Consider the following 11810-nt stretch of genomic DNA (forward strand, 5'->3'; position numbering starts at 1 on the left):
AAGCGTCTTAACTTACTCAAGCCTAAAGCATTTGTGCTGATAGGGTGCAAGCCTGACTGTGAAGAGTTTGCCTTCAAAAGAAATCTCCTCCTGCTACTCCCCCTCCCCGACAGGTTGCTTTTAACCCTGACAGAGGAAGAATTCTCAAGGGTGCCATATACCATAGAAAACAGCAGCCACAGAAGAGCCATCCTCCTGGAACTGGAGCGTGTCAAAGCCCTAGGTGTGAAGCCACCCCAAAATCTCTGGGAATATAAGGTGAACTCTTTATTATTTTTTTTTTTAATTGAGAAAAGTGTAGAGAACAGCCTCTCCGTCATCTGCATGCCCACTGAGTAGGAAAACATCACAGACCCCCCTGAAGCCCCCAGCTCCCCACCCTCTCTAGAGGTACCATGCTCCTGCCGCTGAGCTGGGGGTCCCTACTTGTGTCGGGGGTGTGCGTACGCAAGCACTAGGAGTGTTGTTTCACGGGTCCCTAATCTTCACGGAAGGGGCCTGAACTGAGCACGTCCTTCTGCAAGTAGCAACCTCTCTGGCCCCAGTTCACTCCTGTTCGCTTTCGAGCACGTTGAGGCCTTGTCCTGTCAGTGAACCCTGAGATCCTTTCCCTTTTTGCTATTAGAAACAGTGCTGCTGTGGAAATTCTTTGGACATTCTCATACTTTACGGTGTGTACTGCGGAATGGGATTGCTAGCTCACAGGCAATACACATCTCCAACTTTATGAGTTGAAGATAAGTTACTCTTCACCGTGACTGCACCACAGATAAGATTTAGCAAATACTGTACCATAAAACGAATATTTTTTATTATAAAATATCTGGAATGAATACTGACTTGTATCCTAAAAAAGATAGCATGGAGAAAAGTAATTACAAATGATCCATAAGTCCATAGGGAAAAAATGCTCACTCATAATTAAAGAAGTGCAAACTGAAATAAGCAGATGGCATCGTTTTCACCTCTATGGTCTTGTCAAGGACAAGAGCATCATAATCTAAGGAAAGAGACGCTCGTGTGTTCTGTGGATCCTAAATATGGTGCAGTCTCTGTGGAGAGCAGTTTATCAATAACTAGTAAAATTTAAACCGCCCCCACCGCCTGACCTGCAGTTTCACTTCTTAGCACATAGAGCCCGGGTAGCATGGTCTGGGGGTCAAGGGCAGGGCAGCTGCGCCCCTTGCCGGGCTCCTCTAGGACACGCTGGCTATGGAGCAGCAGCAGGCCCCGGGCCCCATGTGCCCATCTCCTCCTCGGTAATCACAGAGAGAACCGAACTTTGAGTCCCCAAACGTCATCCGATGAGACGCTCACCGCAGCATCGTTGGTAATAGCAGCACACGGAAATCAAGGGAAGTGCCCATCATGAGGACAGGTTAAATAAAGAGGGCACACCCATACATATAACCAGTACAAAAGAAGGTAGAAGGTGGGGACTCTGGGTGTGCCAGTAAGGAAGGATGCCCAAGTTGTACTGTCAACTGCAAATAAAGAAAAGCACATTGGAAAATAGACACATTTGTATGTATGTGTATGTTCGCATTTGCATAGAATATTTGTGGAAGGATACACAAACTGTTAGTGTTTTCATCTAGGGGTTGGGACTTGGACAGAGGGAGAATTTTATTGTCAATACATTTCTGTGCCTTTTGGAAAACATTGTGTTGACTTGGTACACATATTATTTTAAAACTAAAAAAACACTTGTTTTAGAATTTTTGAAGACGGGGCATGGAGGAGGTTTGTTGTTTTGTGCGTTATTGCTGACTATTTAAAATACGTAAAAGAAAAAAAATAATAATAAAATAAAATACATAAAAGTAATCTTAATATTAACCAGAGCAAATGGGAACGCGATTCTGGACCCAGGCAGAATCTTATCAGTTGGCTCCTTCAGGTCTTCTGAGCGGGCAGCCCCTCCCAGAGGGTGGCCATTTGACAAATCGCCAATGAGCCGACAGGTCCAAAGGTGTGTGATAAGATTCTTCCAGCCCTAGTGTCCGGGTGCAATTCTTATTCTCATTCGACATGAAAGAAACAGCTCCCCACTGAAGTGCTATCATCATAACCACCTTACCGGGTGGTTGCTTTTCCTCCTTTTCTGATAGGAAGCCAAGCACTCACACTGACACCAGACCCACAAAGAGGTAACCTGCTCATCTCCCTTTCTCTTGTACTAACCATGATGTGGCTGGCCATACTCCAACTTTATTTCTGGGACCAGTGCTCCTTTAGATGTTGCATATTTTACAAGAACAGTATTGCCCCCAAGGCGATTGATTGGTGGGAGGTGAAGAATAAAAAAAAGTCTTGGATAATTTGTGATCTGTGGCCCCCTCCAAAATACCACAGTACATAAACAGATGTATAGTATATCTGCGGTATTCACATTTCATGGGGAGGCAGGATTATGAAAAAAAAAATGTTTTTAAAAGGGGATAATAATTAAAAAAAAAACAGGTTGGGAAACATTTTTGAATGATGAATTACTCCCATGTCTATTTCTCACCTACGTTAGGATGCAAAGGTATTTACTATGGAAAATTTCAAACATACACAAAAGCAGGGTAACACTACAGAACTGCCAGGTACCCTTACCAGCTACAGCAACTTATGTCCATGTTGATTTCAGTGATTCCCCCACCTACTCCCACCCCTGACTATTTTGAAAATCTAAGATACCTTATTTTTCATAGGTAAATATTTCATTGTGAATCTCTAAAAAGTAAAGACTCTTTTAAAAAGAAAACTAGGAGCACCTGGGTGGCTCAGTCGGTTAAGTGTCTACCTTCAGCTCAGGACATGATCCCAGGGTCCTGGGGTCGAGCCCCATGTCCAGGACCCCCAGCTCAGCGGGGAGTCTGCTTCTCCCTTCCCACCCCCGTTCTCTCTGTCTCACTGTCTGTCTCTCAAATAAATAAAATCTTTTTTTAAAAATTTAAAAACAAAACTAAATTCCCTGATATCACATAACTTGGCAGTATTTAAATGTACTACATCTTTTTTTCTTCCAGTTCGTTTGTTCCAAACAAGGTCTACATTTGGCCATTGTGTCTCAAGTCTCTTGTAGTGTATGGATTCTCCCTCCCTGTTTTTGTTATCCTGCATTTATTTGTTGATGAAACTCAATAGTTTTGCCTGTAGTTTGCCTCCATCTTGAATTCAGCTGTTTGTCTCTCTGTGGTGTCACCTGACAGGTTCTACTATCTCCTGCATATCCCATAATCCAGTAGTTATATCTAGAAGCTTGCATTGGTTTGGGTATTTGACAAGACTGCTTCATAGGTGGTGGCGTTTTCTTCCATCAAGAGGCTCATGATATCTAATTGTTTCTTTCTGACGGTAGCAGCCACCATGATCATTGATTCTTTACTTGCAAAATGGTGATACTGTAATTCTCTCATTTCTTCATTTTTTTTTATTGAGAGAAAGAGAGCACAAGGTGGGGGTGGGGGCAGAGGGAGAGAGAGGAAGAATTGCAAGTAGACTCCCCACTGAGCATGGAGCCCGATGCAAGGGCTCCATCTCACGACCTTGAGATCATGACCTGAGCTAAAACCAAGAGTCAGCTGCTTAACTGACTGGGCCACCCAGGTGTCCCTCGGTTGTTTTGTTTCTTCTTTTTCTTTTTCTTTTTTTTTTAAGATTTTATTTATTTATTTGAGAGAGAGAGAATGAGAGAGAGAGCAGGAGAGGGGGGAGGGTCAGAGGGAGAAGCAGACTCCCTGCTGAGCAGGGCACCTGATGCGGGACTCGATCCCGGGACTCCAGGATCATGACCTGAGCCGAAGGCAGTCGCTTAACCAACTGAGCCACCCAGGCACCCGGTTGTTTTGTTTCTTAACTTCCACATAGGAGTGAAATCATACGGTGTTTGTCCTTCTCTGATTTAGTTCATTTAGTATAATACCCTCTAGCTCCATCTGTGTCATTGCAGATGGCAAGCTTTCATTCTTTTTTTTATGGCTGAATATATTCCATTGTGCATATATATATATATATATATAGCACATCTCCTTTCTCTGTTCATCAGTTTGATAAGTTTTGACATATTGCACACACCTGTGAAACCATCACCATCAAGGTAGCGAACATATCCATCACTCCCCAAAGCTACCTCCTGCCCCTTTGTTGAGCCCTGCTACCCACCCCTCCCCATTCAAATAAGTGCATGGTGCTAACACACTGATCCAACTTGGCATTTCTCTAAGAACTAATGATATTGAGCATCTTTTTATGTGCTTATTTGCCATCCTTATTATAAATCTTCTTTGGTGAAGTAGCCATTCATACCTTTTGCCCATTTTATATGATGCTTAGTAGTGTCCCAAGTAAACTGAATCACTTTGAAATTACTTTTATAATCAGGAAAAATATAAATACCCATTCTTCATAGCAAAATTTACCGCAATGATGAAAATGAAAATAAATTGTCCACAGTCCCACCTGAGGGTCAAACACGGTTTACTTTGCATTTTGCTCTATTTTCTTCCAGACAATTTTCTCTGCATAGTTTAAATGGTCCTTCTGTTTGTCTATTCATTCCACAAACACTTATATCTCTTGTGAGCCAGGTGCTCCTCTAGGAACAGATGCGAAGGAGGCCTGGCTTCTATGGGGCCGACAGCAGAGAGATCAGATTGCTATATGTCTTTGAATGTTGTTTCACCTAACGGTGTAACACGAGCATTACCCAAAATTGCCCATATTCATTTTTCAATGGCTGTGTGAACTCTGTGCTAAAACAGCTACTGTAACTTCATTATTTAGGTCGCAGATTCCACTTGCTCTGTCACACACAATGCAGCACTAAACATTTTATGTGTAAAGCCTTCTGTATTTCTGATGACTTTTATTTTAAGTGGTACGCACTCATACACTGGTTAAATTAAACTTTTTTTTGAGAGAGTGCATGTGAGCGTGGGTGGGGGGTATAGAGGGAGAGGGAGAGAGAGAATCTTAAGCAGGCTCCCACACCCAGCGCAGAGCCCGACATGGGACTCAATCTCACGACCCTGAGTTCATGACCTGAGCTGAAACCAACAGTCAGATGCTTAACCGACTGAGCCACCCAGGTGCCCCTAAATTAAACATTTTTAAGACTCTTTGATACAGTTTACAGAATTGTTTTCCAAAAAGGTTGGGTTTTATTAGCAGTGCCTAGGGTATGTATCTCAGCTCCCCACAACTCCTCCTGACAAAGCCATGGAGAAAGATTGGGGCTTTATTAAGCATAGCCCAACATACTGATTACTTGGACTCTTCTTGCCATTCATTCATTTGTTCGTTCATCCATTCATTCATTGTCTGTGCAAACCACACAAGAAAGGCTGATGGCAAAGGGTGTGAGACTGTGGAGGAGCACGGGTGGGAAGCTGGCCACCACCATTGTAATGCGGCCCTGTCCCCGCCTTGTCCTCTGCAGGCTGTGAACCCAGGCAGGTCCCTGTTCCTGCTGTATGCCCTCAAGAGCTCCCCGAGACTTGGTCTGCTATACCTCTACCTATTTGACTACACAGACACCTTCCTACCCTTCATCCACACCATCTGCCCTCTGCAAGAAGACAGTTCCGGGGAGGACACCATCACCAGGCTTTTGGTAGGTCTGCAGAGTGCCTTAAATGCAATGATTCTGCCACTCCTCAGCATGCTCTGGAGTTGGGAGACAGGACTGTAGTTGTCATGGAAGAGCCAACAGCACCCAGCCTTAAGGAGAAACCCTCTAAGAGGACACAGAGCAGACCCTCCCCACTCCCAGAAGCCAGTTTTATTTCCTACATTACACAGCAAGAGGGGCTACCCTCTGGACCTGAAATATTTGGGGGGGGGGGCAGGGGAACAGCATCGCTTTTGTTCTAAATTTAGAAGATAGCCTAGGTCTAGATTGCCCGAGGGTTAGATCTATGGACCTTCCAGCTTGGTCATCTGTCATCTGTCATTTGGATCCCCAAAGGATGATTATTTGTCCCACCGCAGGGCAGGGTTAGCATCTACCCCAGTGGCCTCAGAAGAGTAAGCCTCATCCACCTCACTGATAGGAGTTGTCACATCAGCTGACCACAGGCCCCTGGCAGAGACAGTTACGCACCTTGGCTTTTGTGTCTTCAGTGTGACCCATGGAGTCCTCCAGAATTGTTGGTGGATCCCACTTTTCTCTGTGTCTGGTTTCTCTGTGTCTGGTTGGTATTTCAGGGAATGTCCTTTGCATTGCTGCTCTTGGGGCCATCCCTCGGATCTGTTTAAATCAAAAGTCACGTGGTTATAGGAATCGTCATATATGATCCATACCCATAAATATCAAAGCAGAATTCCTAAATTTCCAAAGACACTTTTTAAAATACTTCAGTCAAGTGTCTGCCTAACTGACTTGAGCCTTGGGTGTAGTTTAAAGCCTGCTGATGAGCCCCTATGCAGTGTTTATCTAATTACCCAGTTTCCTGCTGTTACCTGCCCTTGCTGGACTGGGAGCACAGAGACCTCCCTGCCTTTCCATTTTAACAAGCCCCAACAACCCCTGCCCACTCAGCAGGCTCACTTTCTTCTTGAAATAGTATCTGCTCCATTGTACACAGTCCTGCTGAGCTTCCATAAGCCTTCTGGATGCCTCCATGAGTTGTTTAAATGCTCTGGTTAATTATTTGCTAATATCTGTAGTTAGAGTTTTTTATTTTCCCCAAAACTACTTTTTCAAGGTGTATGTTTAATTTTCCCATGATCTGTTACCATTGCAGTGCAGCTAAGATGTCGAATTTAGAAAACTGTCTGAGTTACCCATGCAGTGAGGAAGAAATTTAAAAACTGGTCTAATTTCAATTCATTGCACCCTCATTATTTATACTTCATGCTTAGATTTTTACTTCTGATTCCACTATTACATAAGAAGCATCTCAGTTCAACTTCTTTGGTAACATTTATCCAGTGTAAGATTAGTTATTATAAAGGTGAGCTGATGGATGGAAATCTCATGTTATGCTGTTGGATATGCAGGTGTTTTAATAAACGTAAGGTTCACTGTGAGGACCACAGTATTTTCCGTAAAAGTCAATCCTCACGATTTTTTGTGCCCACTTGTGCTTATTTTTATGTTATTTTAAAGGATCTTCGAGAGCCCACATGGAAACAATGGAGAGAATTTCTTCTCAAGTACTCCCTCCTTCCGTACCAGCTGATTGCTGAATTTGCTTGGGACTGGCTGGAGGTCCATTACTGGACATCACGGTTTCTCATCGTCAATGCCATGTTACTCTCGGTTCTGGAATTATTCTCCTTCTGGAGGATCTGGTCAAGAAGTGAACTGAAGTAAGTGTGTTTTTACATTGGAGATGGCTGACACAGCAGGCACTGAGAAAGACTAAGTGGTGGAAGGGTCCTCTCTGAAGTAGTAGGTAAATAGGAAAACAGTCCTTGGGCCCTGGTTTAGAAGCACTGCTTAAGCAGCGAATAGGAAACTGTCCTCATGTTTGGGGGCGGGAAAGTTTTCGTGGTGCTCACTGTTTAAGAGTTTCTCCATATATCTTATCCCCGTGTAATAACATATCATGTACTTCTGGGGGCGGGGGTGTGCATGAAGGATTGTATTAAGGAATACATAAGTGAGAAGAAAAGGGTTCTTTATGGAGAGGGCACTGTGGTAGAGCATAAAGAGATCTGGTGAGGAATTCTGTAGGCATGAGTTCTAATCCTGCTCGGCCACTGAGCAGGACAATAATCACTTCTCTGGATTAATGTGGAAAATGAGAGCATTGGGCTAGCCAGTCGGAGTCAGGACTCTTGGTTGCATGTGATAGAAACTAGCCCCGGGGTACCTGGGTGGCTCAGTCATTAAGCATCTACCTTCGGCTCAGGTCATGATCCCAGGGTCCTGGGATCGAGCCCCACGTCAGGCTCCCTCCTCACTGGGAAGCCTGCTTCTCCCCCTCCCACTCCTCCTGCTTGTGTTCCCTCTCTCACTCTCTCTCTCTGTCAAATAAATAAAATCTTTAAAAAAAAAAAGGAAAAGAAACCAGCCCGAATTGGCTTTCCCAAAAAGAGAGATGCCCCACCAAGGCTTCCTGCATGGCTGGATCCAGAGACCTAAACGCTGTCGTCAGGACTGATCCTCTCCCTCTCACAGCCCTGCTCTTTGCTCTGTTCAGCCTCCAGCAGCTCTCTTCACGCAGGGCCCATGGTCACTCGGGGCACAGATCTGAGCAGCTTAGCACCCCTGGTGGAGAGAGAGCACTTCTTTCCCCATAGCACTTATAGTCTCGGGGGTCACACTCCTTCGCTCTGATTGGCCCTGCCTGGGTCCCATGCCCACCCAGACCTATCACCCGGTGCCGGGGTATGCCAGGCTCTCCTTGTCCAGGCTCAAGGCATCCCCTCACCCCCAACCAGGGGTTGGCTTCAGATCCACCGAGACCACATGGAAAAGAAAGGGGAAGGAGGCACCCAGAAGGAAAACTCAGGAAGTGTTTCCAAAAGAAAGAGGGTGGCTAGTGGGCAGGCAGAAGTAACACAGCCCCACACCAGCATCCTTAACAGCCTTAAACATCCCATGACTCAAAGAGTTCTTGGCCTCGTCAGTCAGGAACAGCCCTATAAACAGTTCCAAAAACCTGACAAGAATCTCCTTTTGATTTATTTAGGCTCATGGTTAATTGAGCCCCTCCTCTGCCCCTGGTTCTCTGCCGGGCGCTGCAGATGTTTTGGTAAAGAACACAGACAGTCTGGACTCTGAAGGCCCATAGCCTTACAGAGAAAATACGGATATTAAATACATACAAGTGCGACCCAGCGACGAAGCCGGTGGGGCTGTGCTGGGGGGTGGGGGGGTCCTCGCCTGGTGTGGGGACCAGGACCAGGCACACCCCACAGGCTGCATGCTGGGAGTGGAGGATGGTGGGTCAGGCAGAGGCACGCCTCAGGCAAGCAGGGCCAGGAAGCAGGGTGTCTGCAGCAGCAAGGGCCAGGCCAGGGCCCGAGCACTTTGGCGTCCTCATTAGAAACAGCATCGCCATTCCACCTCTCAGATGCTTCTCTTCTTTTCCCAGGACCGTGCCTCAGAGGATGTGGAGCCATTTTTGGAAGGTATCAACACAGGGGCTTTTTGTGGCTATGTTCTGGCCCCTGATTCCTCAGTTTGTTTGCAACTGTTTATTTTACTGGGCCCTGTACTTCAACCCAATTATTAACATTGATCTCGTGGTCAAGGAAGTCCGACGGCTGGAAACCCAGGTGTTTTGACTTGCACTGCGCAGGCCCTGAGAGACTCTTTCAGCCTCCTTGACGTCGGAGCATTGATGCTTGAGCAAGGGGAGGGGGGGGGGAGCAGACTTCCTATTTCTGCGCCTCGTGAACAAGGTGCTGCTTTGTCTGTGAGAGGCTCCAGCCAGGTCCTCTCTCCCATGCCCGTGGCATCCTGGCGGCAGGGACTGACAGCCCAGAGCTCGGCCGACCCAGCAGCAGCACCTCCCAGCCCGCCACCCTCCGCACAGGGACTGCGGAGGCCCGCTCCACCACGGCTCTCAGGGCCCCAGGGCCCCAGAGGATGCATGTGGCCACGGCAAGAGGCTGCCGCGTCAGCGGGCCCGCTTGACAAAGGCTCCCGGCGCGAGTTGCAGCCCGAGGCCGAGCCCAAGACCCAGCTCACTGGGGCCAGGCCCGTCCTCTGAGGCAAATTTAGGAAAACCAGAAGATTTTGTCATAGGCGTAGACAGTTGCACATAAAAAATGCAGAGGAGAAGCCCAAATCTGATGGACGATTCTGTATTATTAAAGAGTTGCTAGAAGATTTGTCAAGAGTTAAGCGTCCAAAAGGATTCTGTTTGAGACTAGACTGGTGGTCAGACTGTCGTCAGGTTTTCCGTGCATAATCACTGCGAGTTTGGATCCCTGACTCAGGGGTGGGGATTGAGTAGGATGTCAGGCACTAATGGAGAGTGACTCGCATCAGGCTGAGCTGCCTCAGTGCTACTGAAAATGATTGTTGTGGGGTTGGTTGGTTTTGTTTGCAGGAATTTAATATCCAGGATAATCCTTTTGTTCAAGGAGACATTTTGTACATTGACCTTGCACTGTATAATCTTACTGTCCTGTTCTGATGTATAAAACAGCAAGTATAATTACACCAAGTGCTGTAACTGTAAATATGAATGAGATGAAGCAGGGCCTTTTCTTTCCTTCCAGTGTAAAGACAGCAGGTGTGAACGTGAGCCGTCGGAAGATCAGCCCTGCAGAGGTAGGCTTCCATCCACAGTGTTGTTTTGTGACTCCACGAACCCTTCATTAATCCTTTGGACCTCTGAACATTTCCCTCAAACTTTGCATCCGAAAGTTTGAAGATACCACTTGAAAGTAAAATAAAGATTTTTATATAGATAAAAGTGCTATCTAGAGAAAAAGAATTGCTTAGAAAACGTGAAGAAAATCTGCACTGCCCCATACAGCCTGCTAGTCACACGAAGTGCCCCAGCCTGACGCGAGAGCCGCCCTGCGGTGTCTAACGTGAAAAGGAGGGAGAGTGTTTTTCTTCCTCCTGCGCTTGCTCATTAGGCCCCAGGGCTGCCAGGTCTTCCCCCTGTCACTGACCGCATAGCAGGTCTGGGGACTCCACACACTATTTGCACATCCCTGGCCTGGTGCCTTGCACAGTTACTGTTCTTTCCAGCTGAGCACGGGGAAGGCTGGTTGGCATCGGTGGGGCTGGGCCCAGGCCAGACTGCCAGTCCAGTGCCCCCACGTGTACCCTGTGGGTTCACAGCATTCCCCACCTCCTCCCCGCATCCTGCTTCAAGGATGAGTGAGTAATAGCCACATATGCGCTGGGAAGGAGGAAGTGCAGACGGGCTGGGCCGGACTCTTGCTTCTTGTTGCCAGAGTGGGGACAGGCACTGGCTGCCTGTCTCAGCCCTCAGACCCTCTCAATCATAACGGGCGTGGGTACCCCAGGCGGGGCATTTATTGAAAATATTCAGGCCCTTTGATGCAGAAATTGCACTTCAGTAAGTCTGGTGTAAGAGAGCAAGAATTCCTGTCCCCATTCAAGGTCCTTCTAGCTGGACTACGAATCAAATTGACAAGAGACAGATCAACGGAAAATCAAACTTAACTTTGTACATACGGGGAATCCACACAGGCAGGGCAATTCCAAAGACGGGCAAAACGAGGCCAAATGTCATCCTGAACTAAGGTAGGGATGTGGGCCGTCAGAGGGAAGGAATGCAGATGTTGGGTAATGAGCTGTTTGCCCTGCCACGCAGATGGGCCACTCAGATAGAACTGATCTCTGGTACTAACCCTCATTCTAGGACAGACCCCCAATTTAGATTCTTCTAGGTAGTTAAAAGGAGGGGCAAAAGTTTCTCTTGAGCCCGCAGGGTCTCTGCTGCCTTCAGTTCAAAATAATCTCCATACCCATCTTGGGGTGGCCTGCCCTCGGCCGTGACACTAGGTTAAGGAACAATAAAAGGGAGGTGGTGGGGTGTAGCAAAGATTTATTCATTAGCATCCTCGTCACGTCAATAATCGATAAAAACTGGAAATATCAATACCCAAAAGTGGGCAATCTATAAAACAGTATGTTATACAGTTACTTAAATTGAAGTTTCCAAAGGTTGTTTTTTTTTTTTTTTAAAGATTTTATTTATTTATTTATTTGACAGACAGAGACACAGCGAGAGAGGGAACACAAGCAGGGGGAGTGGGAGAGGGAGAAGCAGGCTCCCCACTGAGCAGGGAGCCCAACCCGGGGCTCGACCCCAGGACCCTGAGATCATGAGCTGAGCCGATGGCAGACGCTTCACTGACTGAGCCATCCAGGCGCCCCA

At 46.7% G+C, this 11810-nt stretch overlaps 1 protein-coding gene across 5 annotated transcripts in view; it reads left to right on the top strand.

Annotated features, from left to right (window-relative positions):
• Nucleotides 1–11666, top strand: part of BFAR (bifunctional apoptosis regulator) — a 31908-nt gene extending 20242 nt beyond the window's left edge. For 3 of the 5 annotated variants that reach the window (XM_064592575.1, XM_045875012.3, XM_045875013.3), the window contains exons 5-8: nucleotides 114–258; nucleotides 5429–5602; nucleotides 7100–7302; nucleotides 9036–10115. In XM_064592575.1, coding sequence (XP_064448645.1) covers nucleotides 114–258; nucleotides 5429–5602; nucleotides 7100–7302; nucleotides 9036–9228 — 715 coding nt within the window. In that variant the 3' untranslated portion in view covers nucleotides 9229–10115. Of the gene's footprint in view, nucleotides 1–113; nucleotides 259–5428; nucleotides 5603–7099; nucleotides 7303–9035; nucleotides 10116–10170 lie in introns of those variants that run through there. The other 2 variants (XM_054507519.2, XM_064592576.1) reach the window with 2 other exon arrangements.
• The last annotated feature ends 144 nt before the right edge of the window (nucleotides 11667–11810 follow it).

The sequence above is a fragment of the Mirounga angustirostris genome, unplaced genomic scaffold (assembly GCF_029215605.1).
Source record: "Mirounga angustirostris isolate CCGP_5_RB_7025 unplaced genomic scaffold, mMirAng1.0.hap1 SCAF_5, whole genome shotgun sequence".
NCBI classification, from domain to species: Eukaryota; Metazoa; Chordata; class Mammalia; order Carnivora; family Phocidae; genus Mirounga; species Mirounga angustirostris.